The following is a 13,353-nucleotide window of genomic DNA, read 5'->3' as shown; positions in this document are numbered from 1 at the left end:
AGATGGTAGAGTATATTTGTTTCCCAGACTACAAACATTTGTAGTTTTCGTATTCATTGACAAATTGAATTAAAATTATGATATTAAATGGAGCAAAATACACCAGTAAAATTACCAGTTAAATCCGAATTTTCTTGCTGTGCGGTTTGTAGACTAAATAAATTGGTTGATTTTCAATAGTTATTTACATAGCTCTTTGATTGGTGTTAATTTTTTAATATATGTGTGTGTTTGTTTATCTTGATTAAGATTTTCTTTTTTATCTGTAATTTTACACACACACATACAACAATTGAGCACAAAAGGCGTCACGAGGATGATAAATTTGGTGCTTCCACTAATGGTAGGTCTCTTGACATGACATGACTTTGTAATTCAGACAGTGGGTAATACTATAACATATGCACGTGCTCATACGGAGGAGTTTGATTTTGTACTTGAGTATATTAATATCTTTGAACAATCAACAGTAGTGGCGGAGTGTGATCTGCCACCTAACCACCTCTGAACAAGGAAACTATGACAGAGCTTAGCTTGTGCGTGTAATTCTCTTAATGTTCACTCACATTCAAGCTGGTCAAATAAATTTGAGGTAATGTTGGGATCATTTTTTTAGATTTTATGTTATGTATCTGGTTTCCCAACTGTAACATGGTGATACTATACTTTTGTTACTTTGATAAACATTGAAAACTTTTGTACTATTGAAATATCATGTGTTATCTAAATTTATCTTTTTCGTATATGATTTTTTCTTTGATGAATATTCATATAATTTATATAGTAGTTTTTTCAAAAAAGTAGAATGAATTACAATTATATTACATATTTATGTATTTATTAGTGTTTTTATTCTCATTTTTTTCCTTTTAAAAATTAGTAAAATTCGGTGACACATTATTCCTTACAAAAACTAGATTGTTTTAACACTTGTGACGGATTTTTCTATAATAATTTTGTCGTCTAAATTAATATTTGTGACAGTGTTACCTATCACAAATATCCTTGTATTTTCAATCTTAAAGTGGGGTCATTTAGAATTTGTGAGGGAGTAAATTTTTTTGACAGAAATAGTGAATTTGTGACATTGTATTTGCGATTGAAATTTTTTGTCATAGTTAGTGGAATGGTGTCGATTTTGTTGTTTTAATTTTATCACAATTATTCCTGTTTCTTGGAGTGTAAAAACAATAAACGAATTTTGTTAAAATTATGTGAGACAACATGAATAATCTTCTTCACTACTGTCATGTACTTTCTTCCAAATTATGTGTTTCAGACTCATTATTGTCAATGTAAGTCGAAAATCGTGAAAGTTGATAAAATTAGCTCATATATATAAACCAGAGTCGTGGTTCTGAAAATTGTGATAGTTGGATAACTTCATTCACTTGCCTTTACATGGACAAAAATGAAATTTGGTGCCTTTAGTAGATAAAGATAGGTCACTGATGTACACATTCAACATTGTATTTTAACATAGAAACACATGATGACTGTACATCCATTGGACATGAATATAAGAATGTGAGAACTAAAAATATTGTATATGGAGGTATGTGCGCATGGGTTTAGGAAAGCATGACGATAATGTAATAAAGACGGAGCTATCGAAATTGTAAATATTATGTTAATGAACACGATCAACAATGTTAAAATTAAAATATGGCAGAAAAAAAGGATATGTTAGGAACATAAGATTTAATCAGAAAATTACTGTTAGAAATTCGAAAAATCTCATAATAATCAATCAGTCTTATTGTGATCATGAAAATTGTGTACATCATAATTCAACCATGAAGGTGAGTTTGGTGACATTTAGAATGTAACGAGGACTTTGAAAAGATACACCAGTGAAGATGTATTGTAGCAAGACAATGCCATGCGAAAACAAGAACAAAGCTCTATATATTGTATTCAAGCAATGTCAAACTGGAAGCAAAAGATGAAGTAGTTATCAGAATCAGTTTTAACTCATTTAATAATCAAATGATTATATTGTTATTTACATAAAGTTATTATTTCAAGACATAAAAATATTTATATTATATGATGGATTACATTCCGGTTTCTTTATCGAGTAAATTTTTTTATTATCGTTTGATGTATCAGTATTTCTTTATTATATATGATTAATGGTTCTAAGACATAAAAATATATATATTGTATGAGAATTTAATATAGGTGTTCTTCTGTTAATTAAATTTGTATTTTATTGTTTTAATGTATGAATTTTTGAATTTTATATCTTTTTTATCCTTTTTATAATAATTTTTGTTACAAAACCTTACTCATAATAAATTATACATGTGACAAATTTCTACCATGACTATGCATTCGAGCTCAAATTGAATTGTTATGACTTAAATAAATAATTAATATGAAATTATGTATAATAACTAGTTAACTAGCAAAATCATCAAACTGGCTAAAATTTGTAATTTACACGATACATCCCTAAATGTTAAACATGTAATAATTAAAATTTATCGACTTGAGAAAAAAAACTAACTAGCCTAAATGTATATTTTTTGTAAATCACAACATTGTTTAACTCTACGACATATCTCTCTGCCTATCTATAGTCGCGTGTTTTTTGGTCCATTAACTACTTAGGAAATAATTGTATATATGATTTTATAAAAGAATAATTGAACGCCATATTGTTGTTCTACTCGTGTGTGACTTAGCTGATCTTAACATATGCAAAACTGCATGTAAAGTATCAACGACATAGACTAGTACAAAGCTCGGCCATTTCTGAAGTTGTGTCTTGACTCGACAATGTGTAATTTCCACTCTTTCCATTGCCAAGGCACATCAAAATCACTTCGTTTTCTGTGTGTTGAGCCTGTAATAACACATTTCATTAGCATGATTAAAAGAATTATATAATCAATTTTATTGTGGATAAGATACTAATAACTTATTAGATGACACAATAGTGAATATTCATTTGTTAATTTTATTACCGTGCAACGATCATCACATTTCCACAGAGGGGTAGGGAAACAGCTCAAATAATGGCAAAAGGAACAATGGTCATTACCATTAACACCTTCAAGGAGAGACACTAGTGCACCTATAAATCTATTTCAAAAATCTAATGATTAGATAAAAGTTTACCAAAATAAAATTTTATTCAACAAAAATTTGATACTAACCCCACGATAAGAACTAAAATGGAGCACACCAATAATACCACCTGGTACGACTTATATTTGGATTTGGGTTTAGAAGCATGGTAACCGGGTGGAGCACTTTTGTAGTTAACCCATCCGTACTGTGGTCGGATTAAAAGAATGAAGCCAAGAAGAAATCCTGTAAGAAAACCTCCTAGATGTGCAAAATTGTCCACATGAGGAAGAATTCCCACAGCTATATTGATCAGGATGATAGAAACAAGGCTAAGTAATGCTCCAAACTGATTAAGAAACGTAAATTGCATAAATAGATGAATAAATAATAGAATAATATTAGCAAGCTATTGGACCATATGTTTTACGGTACCTTGTTGGCATATATTGTCCAGTTTGTAAGAAGTTCTGAAAGCATGGACCCGAGCAATCCAAATAACGCACCAGATGCTCCTACTGAAATTGTATTACGGATAAATAAGCATGATAATATGCTTCCTCCGATTCCAGATATAAGATACAACAATCCTATTCGCACTGTTGAAGAAATAAAGTAGTTTCAGAAAATGACGATACAAGTAAGAAAATCATAATTATAAACAAAAAAAACTAAAAACATGTATACGGTAACAATAGAGTGAAGTATAAAGATACAACAATCAAAGTTCCTATCATCAATTAGGAAACAAAAGCATAATAAGAATCATAATTAAATACAATACAAAATATAAAATAGCATGTCAATGATTTGTTTGGTCATTCTTCAAGAAGGGGGCTTATGTGATTTTATTTTTTTAATAAAATAATTTGATTGAGGTATTAATATAATTGAGGTAGTGTAACAATTTAAGATTTTGGGTGGCTGACAGAGGCGGATACAAAAGGGGGGCTCAGGGGGCTTAAGCCCACCCCTGAGCCCATAGTAAATTCATATATCAGTGTAAAATTTTTAGGGTTTTACAAGTCAGCCCACCCAACAAATTTCAGCTCAGTCCTTTATATGATTAGCCCAGCCCACTCTTCAAACAAAAATACTAGCGTAATACACTTAAACCCCTTGCTGTTGCTTGTGAATTAAAACAGATTGTGCCTGCTCTGTACCTCTTCATTCTTCAGACTTCACTGCTGCGCTAGTCTGTTGCTCCTGACCAGGGGGTTCACATTCACTACTCACGCAAAGCTTCTACAATTTCTTTCATTATTCTTCAATATTATGTATTTGAGATATTTAAGACTTTTTTTTTTTAACTTTTTTTAATATTAGTGAAGCCCCCCCCTTTAGTAAAATTCTGCATCCGCCAAGCCCCCCCTTTGGTAAAATTCTGCATCCGCCACTGGTGGCTGATGCAGAATGAAAGTCATTGCAAAACAAACCCATGTTGCCATTTGTGAACTGTATGAACAAAGTTTTGATTTTATATTCACCGGATCATATAAGATGCAAATGGTCAACAATAAAGATATGATATATCACATATATATATATATATATATATATATATATGCTTTTATATGATTTTATTCCCATAATTGTAGTATTTTGTAAATAATCGGGTAATTACTATTTGATTTTAAGTGTTTAATGGCAGGAAAATAAATATTCCTAAATTTGGATTAAATCAAGTTTATTTGGGTTTAATCAGATGAAAATTCGGATTTTATGGATAGCCTGCGAAGCAAATCTTATTTGGACCATAACTTGAGTTTCGGACGTCAGAATTGGGCGATTCAACAGCCCACGCGAAGATATAGAAATTTTCTACAAGTTTAAAGTGGTCCAGATATCTAAAGACAAATGAAGCAGCCTAGAATCAGGCCTGAAAGTCAGCCTACGAATTTCTTTTCAGAATCCAACTTGTTTTAGGAAATTGGATTTGTTTTTCAAGGAAACCATTGAAAACACTATTATTATTAGGGTTTTATATTATTAAAGATATATCGAATATTGTGTGTATTGGAGAGAGATAGAGAGAACTTTGGGAGATAACTTGAGCAAAGATTGAAGGGATTCAGTCCAAGTTCGAGAGAATTCGTCAAGTTGTAATTTTTTTACCCTTGTACTCTTATGACATGATTTCAGTGATATATATATTCGTGTTTTCTTTAATTGTTATGGGTAACTAATCCTCTAATCCGAGGATTGGGGAGTATTTGTTGGCTTAAGATGTTTGTTTGATATGATATTGTGATTTCTCTATGTATGCTAATCTGTCATTGAGCGCTTAACACGATTATAGGAGTCGTGAACCTGTAATCATATTTGTAGAATTTATAATGAATCGGGAGAGGATTTATATCTCTTGTACATGATATGACATACATAACTCAATTAATTGATCGGGAGATTATTAGGTGAGTTGTGAAACAGAAAATCCTGGGTTCGTGATAGTTTATAATTTGGTTTTGATTGATCATGGGAGTGATTTCAAGGTTAAATTATAGGTATTATTTTGTATCTTGGGAGAGAACATTATAATCAATAGAAGGATTGTTTTTAGCAGAGTAGGGACTTGCATATCACGATTAATTGACATTCATTGTAGCCAGCAAAGAAACCTAATTCTTGGATTGCTTTTTATCATCGTTAATTCACACTTTTAATTGCTTTATAAGTTCAATTTAGTTGATAGTAAAAACACAACTTTTCTCTAAAATTTCTAAATAGAAAGGAATAATAAACTTGGTTTGATATTGTATTCAGTCCTTCCCTGAGAACGAACTTTACATAAAATCACTGCAACAGATATTTATACTTGTATTACTATAATAGCATGATTGACCCACATGAATTCTTGAGCTTGCAATCAATAATCTTCCTTAGTCCTTGCATCTTTGTAGCAGTTAAGCGTGAGATACTTGCTTTTTCCAATTTACATTGCATATCTTGTGATGTTAATTAGGTTTTTATTAAAGAAAATGTTGCTACTTTAGGTTTTTAAATGATATTCCAACTAGTGATTCAAAAGGTCTTTAATGTTGGTTGTCTTTATGATAAACCTTTATCCAGACATCAATTATAACTCTGGGAGAATCGTCTATTTTCAACATTCAGAGTTTATAGAAAGGACTAAACAATGTGTTGGTATCAGTTGAAACATCGACATCTGTTGTTGCTTCCCAATTCTCGACGGGCTAAAATGGAGGCACGAGTTTTTTTCCAATTACATGTATGTACTAGAGGGTTTCACTACCCGGATGATGAGCTTATTAGTAAGAATTTCCCTCATTTTTTTCAAGATTTGTTGTGGAAGGTTGACAGTATGGAGGATGTCTCGCGAGCTTTAACAAAGTTCTTTCGTTATAATCTAATTAATGATTTTGGATTCAAAAAGTAAACAAACAAAGCTCTAGAATTCAAGCAAATGTTTAAAGAAAACAATTTATATTTAGCTTAAGCTATTGGAAAGATTTTCGAGGTAGAGGAGACCGATTGCAAGAAAGATTTGATCGCTAGTGTTGTGTTAAGTATGATCAAACATACTTGATCAGTGCTGAATTAGTCAAGAGAGGTGCTTGTAGAAAAGATTGATTGTTTGAGAAGCTATTTAGGTTGCCCACCATAATCTATTATGACATTTCCACCATACATATGTTATGATATAGGGAGGATCAAGCTTAGGCTTTCACTGTATGCATAGTTAAGAATGCAAGGTGCATCAAAGCCCAATTATAACAGGGAGCACATTACTCTATCTTCACAGAAAACCCGAGTTAACATTAACCCTGAAGGTGGTCTTGTTATGTGGGAATATTTAAGAAAATCATTACATATATGATAGATAAACACTTTCGAACTCTGTATTGAACAGTTAAACATGTAACAATTATAATAACCTGCTAGTCACAAATTATTCCCAGGATTGTTCATTATATTGTTTATTAGATAATTATATTAGTAGCTTAAAATGGTTATTTCAGATTAAACAATAGTTGTGTTGTTCTCAGTTACGTAGTTGTTTTAGATCTTCTCATGCAATTAAAGAATGCTAATATGTGGAAGCATAGTAGTAGTTTGAGAGAGAAAGCCGAGACACGTACCAAAACCAAACTCCTGCTCAAGCCGAATCCCAACAAATAATAGACTCACCATATTCGAAACAATGTGAACAACCCCTGCATGTAGCCACATACAAGATGCAATGCGCCACACCTCATTCTTTTCAACCACATTTGACCATTGCATTGCCCCCATATTCAGTAGCCTAAATAAACAAATCACATCAAATATATTCCATTTGATCCTGGAAAAAATATCTGATAGAATTTGTAGTTGAAGAAGAACATCAAATTTTGCTAGATGATCACTAATAATTTCATAGAAATGATTACTTAATTACGTTTTAGCGGAAGGACCAAGGAGAGGATTTTCGTGTGTACGTTGAAACGCATATCTGCCTAGAGTATCAGCACCCAAACATCTTCCAGAATTATGAGGACAATCATTCTTGTACATTGTTAGAATAAAAAGGCCAATGTTAGCCAATATTATGAGCGGAACCAACCAGGGAAACCATTTTTTAAATGGCTCGAAATGAGCTGGCGGGGGTGGGCGAGGCGGGCGTCGTGAGCGAGACCTTTGTGGTGTTGGTGGCTTTCCATTATGGACCTTAACCTCGAGCTCCGGCGAGGACTCTCTTCGAGACCTCCCCATCACAGCTAAATTTTATAACAAATAAATGATAAAATATTAAAAGAATATAAATGGAACCTGCATTTTGTTGCTGAGGGTAACTTAGAGGTAAATGACAGCTTCAAACACAAACAGTGGATCATGGTTAATGGAGATCTGTTGCTTGCTATATTTAGGAAGTAGGAACAGTGTACTTTAGACAAAAATTTTATACAAGAAGAAGCCAGCTTCATGCTTAGAATCCGAATGTTTGCCTAATAAATTTATGGGTTTAGATTGGCTTAAAAAATTTACTTATTTCTTATCGTTAGTTTTAAAAAATACACATAAGTAATATGAACTCAATACATACATACCCGCTTTTATGAACAAAATTTTTCAATTTAACTCATAAATTTATTAAAATTTTAATTTTTTTGTTTAATTACCAAAAAATTGGTCGTTAATTGTTATTTATAACGTAGTTTAACAATTATATATTTGTCTTGTTTTATTGTTCATAAAAATGTCAATTATTTCTAAGAAAATGTATAAATGTGCTCAATAAAAATCATTATTTCTACAAATAAGAAATATCAAATGCCTTTTTAAGTATTTAAATTTATAAAAATATAAATATAAAGAATAAATTCTTTATATAAAAATAAAGATGCACGAACACAGAGTGAAATGAGTAATCAATGAAATATGGAAATTATAGTTAAGAGTGCTTATGCTCATTAAAGTACAGGGGAATTAACTTGTATACTGTTTTTTCAATCTTATTTTCAAAAATACAAATACTACCTTCTCCAATCTTATTTTCAAAAATAATACCTTCTCTAAAATCTTTCAAATATACTATCTTTTTGAAAATATTTTCCAAAAATACGGTAGTTGCATATGCAACTACAAATCCTGATTTCAAGTTCCAGTTTTCAAATATCATTTTCGACCTCATCTTTGGAATCCATATATGTGTGTGTGTGTGTGTGTGTGTGTGTGTGTGTGTGTGTATCTATGGATTCCAGTTTTCAGTTTTCAATTACAACTATATATATATATATATAGGCTTTTGATCAAATACAAACCTTTTTAAAAATAAAAACTAGGAACTTATCTTATCCATCCATTAAATAATATCATCTTTTAATCTCAGCCATTGAATTAAATCAAATAAAAAAAATATAAAAGACAAAGATTTTTACGTAATCAACGCATTCATTCCGTTACTTTCTCTCTCATCAAACACTCATCTCTCTAACTGTCATATCTCTCTCTCTAAACTATCATATATTTCTCGATATCATCGTCTGTTAACGATTTGTCGGAGATTTTTCACTGAGCAGAAGACTTGTGGTGAATAGCTCTCTGTTCGAACGGTTGCTTCTCTCTTCGAACTGAGGTTGTGTTGTTTTTTCCATTGATCGAAGATGATTACATTGGATTTGGCTAAAATCAGTGATAATCAAGGTAATTTGCATCTTATGTGCATTATATTTACTGTTAATCTTAGTTTATTTTATGTTTTCGATTTTGAAGTATAATTTTTTGTCGAAGATCAAGTTTTTTGTTTTGATAGTGTTAGGTATAGAATGTTAATTGAGTTGTGATTTTCGTTATTATGTTTTGAGGAATTTTGTGTTTGAGCTTTTGTAATGGAGGCTATGTGATAGTTTACAATGTGAGAATCAAGTTTTTGCTTTGATTTTTTAGATATATAATATTAAATTGAGTAGTGATTTTGATTATTATCTTTTGAGGATTTTGTATTTTTGAGCTTGCAATTGAGGCTATGTGAGAGGTGACTGTGTGATTTTGATGATGATATGTTAGATTTTTTGAATAATTCTGTTTTTATAGTTAGTATCTAGTTCAAAAGAGTTGAGCAGCTGATATGTGCTTTTGTTTTTTTCGCAAACAGGTTCGACTTGTGGTGATTGTTCTCGTGTGGGGGCTGTTGATGTCAGTGATGTTGTTGTTTCTGATGAATGTGATAGTTCAATAACAAACTACACGTTGTCTCCTGGTGGTCAGAAGTATTATTTACCAAGTTCTGTTGACTTAGTTGAGTTGCCGTTTCCTAATCAGGTGTTTGATAGTTTAGACAAGGCGTTTAAGTTTTATAAGGAGTATGGAAGGTTGGGAGGTTTTGATGTAAGAAAGGGAACGGAGAAAAAGGATGCTGATGGGACGATTATTTTGAAACACTTTGTTTGCAGTAAAGAAGGTTATAATGTAGCTAATTTTGGCAGTGAAGAAAAGGTTGGTAAAATTGTTAAGGAAAGGCGTACGGGGTCTCGTAGATGTGGATGCAAAGCGAAAATAGTTGTCAAGATTATGAGTCTTAATAGGTATTTTATATTGAATTTTGTTGAGTCGCATAATCATCCTTTAGCTAGTGAAGACGGTCGGCAGTTTTTGAGATGTAGTAGAGATATGAGTATTAGTTTGCGGAATATGGTTTTTGATGCTAGTAAGGTTAACATTGGATGCAGCAAGGCTTATAGTTTGGTAAAGGAAATGGCTGGTGGTTATAGTAATGTAGGTGCAACCTTACGTGATTTCAGAAATTTCAGTCGTGATTTGAAAGAATATGTTGGTGTAAGAGATGGTCAGATGGTAATAGACAACTTCAAGGTTATGCAGGAGACTTCGAAAGCTTTTTATTTTGCTTATGAATTGGATCCAGATGGACATTTAATCATGCTGTTTTGGGCTGATCCAACTGGTAGACGGAATTTTGAAATATATGGAGATGCCGTGTCCTTTGATGCCACATTTGATACGAACAAGTAAGTTTCGTGTACTTGTTGAGTGACATTTTTCTGTGTATAGTATGTTTTTTTTGAATTGTATTACCCTGTTTTTGTGAGTCTGTTATAGTGATTAAGCTAGTAGTTTTTAGTGATCTGTCTAATAATTTAGTGTGTTATAGTTATTCAGCTTGTAGTTTGTGTATGGCAGTAGTAAATGCTAGCTGGTAGTTTGTGTATGGCAGTAGTTTACACCATTAGTTCGCTGTCTTGCATAATTCATACTTCACTGTCTCAATTTACCTTGCTATGCTTCAAAATTTTCTAAGGCGCGCCGTTGTGATTAACCAGTTGTTTGATGATCTCCACTTTTGATTTAAAATGGTTTCTTCTTCTTTTTTATCATTGCATGTCATCTTAATTTTGTTGGAGTCCAGATGCTATCTCCATCCTTGCCAAACGACTATCTTCACCATTTTCTTTCTTCTTTTTATTTTATCATGTAACCTCTATTTGTGCTCATCACTTTGCTTGACCATTCTGACTTGTACGTAAAATGTCAGATTTTTTTTCTCTGATAACTATGTGTTGCTACGTTCCCTGTAACCACTAGGCTGCAAATCCTTATATTTTGTAATGAAGGATTTTGGTTTAAATACAGTTGCATTTTAACGTCCGAATGTACAAGAGTTTTTACAAGTAGATACGCCTTTGCATCAATCCTTGAACTGCAGTGTACTGGTTTTTCTGAGGTTGTTATAGTGATTCAGCTAGTAGTTTTAGTGATTTTTGTCTAATAATTTAGTAGTATATGCAGTTTGTTTAGTGATTTGGACATTTTTTTAGTTTAAGTGGTTGTAGTGTTTGTAGTTGAACTGCATCATTTTGTGCAACATTGCACTGCAATTTTTTATTTTTTCTAGGTGTAGTAGTTTGTCCTATATTATATGTTTATATTGAGTTTTTTATTTTTGTTGTTTTTTGTGTAGGTATAATATGATTTTTGCGCCGTTTACCGGTGTTGATAAACATGATCGATGTGTTACATTTGCTGCTTGTCTTTTAGCAAAGGAGGATGTTACTCATTTTAGCTGGGCATTTAGGCATTTTGTGAAGGCAATGGGACGTAATCCAGTTGTTTTGATTACTGATCAGTGCCCTGCGATGAAGATAGCTATCCCTGATTGTTTTTCTTCTGAAAATGGATTAGTTGCTAGCAAGCATCGTCTATGTATGTGGCATATTATGCAAAAATTTCCAATTAAGGTAGTAATTTAAAGTTATGCATATTAGTTGAGTTGATTATTTTTTGGTTGCACATAGAGATACTGACCAATTTCGTTCTTATTGTTGCAGCTTGGTAACCGTTTGTGCAAGGAGACTGATTTTATGGAGAAAATGAAGGCTTATATTTGGTCATCAACATTGGAGGTTGAAGAATTTGAAAATGGCTGGAAATCTGTTATTAAAGAGTTTAATCTTGAGGAAAACAAGTGGCTATCTGATATGTATGAGATGAGGGCATCATGGATCCCTTCATATTTTAGGGACAGTCCAATGTTTGGTTTGTTGAGAACAACAAGTAGGTCTGAAAGTGAAAACTTTTTTTTTGGCCATTTTCATAGACAGAGTGATACATTGTGTGAGTTTTGGATACGGTTTCAGAGTGCTATGGATAGGCAGCGGAATGAAACAAAGAGACTAGACCACGAGTCGAATTCTAGCAGTCCATCAACGTTGTCAAGATGGTTTATTGAAAATGATGCTGCTGACATCTTTACGCGTGCAATTTTTTACAAGCTTTAGGAAGAAATTTTAGCATCGTGCTTGGAAATGCAGATTAAGAAGATGAGTGAAGATGTTAATGGAGTCATTCATCTTGAAATTAGAGATGTGAAGGTTAAGGACAAAATTTTTAAGGTATGTGATAAATAGTATAATATAATTAGTTTAGTTGTTTTAATGTGATATAAAACCTGTTAAATTTAATTTAATTTTTATTATATTTTGTGTTGTGGTTACTTTTTTGAATGCAGAATGCATAACTAACATAACATATATTTTAGGTACTAAGATTATAGCAATGTAATGTAGTTTAACAGATTTTCACATATATTTTATGGGAACTGATTTCAGTTATTTTTTTTTAATGCAGGTTTCCGTTAGTAAAGCTCATGCTGTATGTTCATGTAAGAAATTTGTTATGTGTGGAATAGTATGTAGGCATGCATTCTGTGGCTTGAAGCAAATAGGCGTTACAAAATTTCCTAGAAGCCTCGTGCTTAACAGATGGATGAAAATCGCTGAGTGTGGCAGTGGATCAGATGTTGATCTGGTATCTAATGACTATTTCAAGATGGAGAGAGTGTCTTTAAAGTTGTCAAACATATGGTTTGATTTTCGTCAAACGGTTAACAATGCTGGTATTGATTTAGAGAAACTTGAATATGTGCACAAAGCTATAAAGGAAATAAATGCTGAGCTTGAAAAATATGGGAGTGATGCTGCTGAGTTTAGTAAGAAAGATCATATTGCATCTATTCTTGGTGAACAGCCAGTTGGAGAACTTAATATTCTTGTACCAAACATTTCAAAGAACAAAGGTAATCATTTCAAGAGGTTGATCAGTGACCGGGAGAAAGCATTGAATAAATCGAAGAAAAGGATTAGAAGATGCAAAGAATGCTCTGCGACGACTCATGATTCTAGAACTTGTCCAAAGAAAAAAGGAGGAATAGAAACAAATGTGTGTTAAGTGGCTTGAAAGTATTTGACAGTTTGAAGATATTATATAAACACTTTTTAAATGATGCTCAGGAAATTTGTACTTTAAGACAGTTCATAAGTTGAC

The 13,353-nt window shown here is 32.1% G+C and overlaps 3 protein-coding genes across 3 annotated transcripts; 2 read left to right on the top strand and 1 right to left on the bottom strand.

Moving 5' to 3' along the window:
• Window positions 1–2,614: 2,614 nt before the first annotated feature.
• Window positions 2,615–7,866, bottom strand: LOC108207473 (RHOMBOID-like protein 2). Its single transcript, XM_017377915.2, has 6 exons — window positions 7,475–7,866; window positions 7,176–7,339; window positions 3,511–3,674; window positions 3,165–3,424; window positions 2,973–3,090; window positions 2,615–2,851 (listed from the first exon to the last, which is right to left on the bottom strand). Exons 1-6 carry the CDS (start codon window positions 7,786–7,788, stop codon window positions 2,726–2,728), a joined length of 1,146 nt encoding a protein of 381 aa, XP_017233404.2. The 5' UTR covers window positions 7,789–7,866; the 3' UTR covers window positions 2,615–2,725.
• A 1,313-nt stretch (window positions 7,867–9,179) lies between these two features.
• Window positions 9,180–12,308, top strand: LOC108207472 (protein FAR1-RELATED SEQUENCE 5-like). The gene is made up of 4 exons (XM_017377914.2): window positions 9,180–9,219; window positions 9,671–10,541; window positions 11,492–11,768; window positions 11,859–12,308. Exons 1-4 carry the CDS (start codon window positions 9,180–9,182, stop codon window positions 12,306–12,308), a joined length of 1,638 nt encoding a protein of 545 aa, XP_017233403.2.
• A 42-nt stretch (window positions 12,309–12,350) lies between these two features.
• On the top strand, window positions 12,351–13,257 carry LOC135150523 (uncharacterized). Its single transcript, XM_064086864.1, has 2 exons — window positions 12,351–12,422; window positions 12,658–13,257. The coding sequence occupies exons 1-2, from the start codon at window positions 12,351–12,353 to the stop codon at window positions 13,255–13,257; spliced, it is 672 nt and encodes a 223-aa protein (XP_063942934.1).
• The last annotated feature ends 96 nt before the right edge of the window (window positions 13,258–13,353 follow it).

The sequence above is a fragment of the Daucus carota genome, chromosome 2 (genome assembly GCF_001625215.2).
Source record: "Daucus carota subsp. sativus chromosome 2, DH1 v3.0, whole genome shotgun sequence".
Classification (NCBI taxonomy): domain Eukaryota; kingdom Viridiplantae; phylum Streptophyta; class Magnoliopsida; order Apiales; family Apiaceae; genus Daucus; species Daucus carota.
Note: the sequence above shows the minus strand (reverse complement) of the source record. Positions and strands in the feature narration are given on the sequence as shown.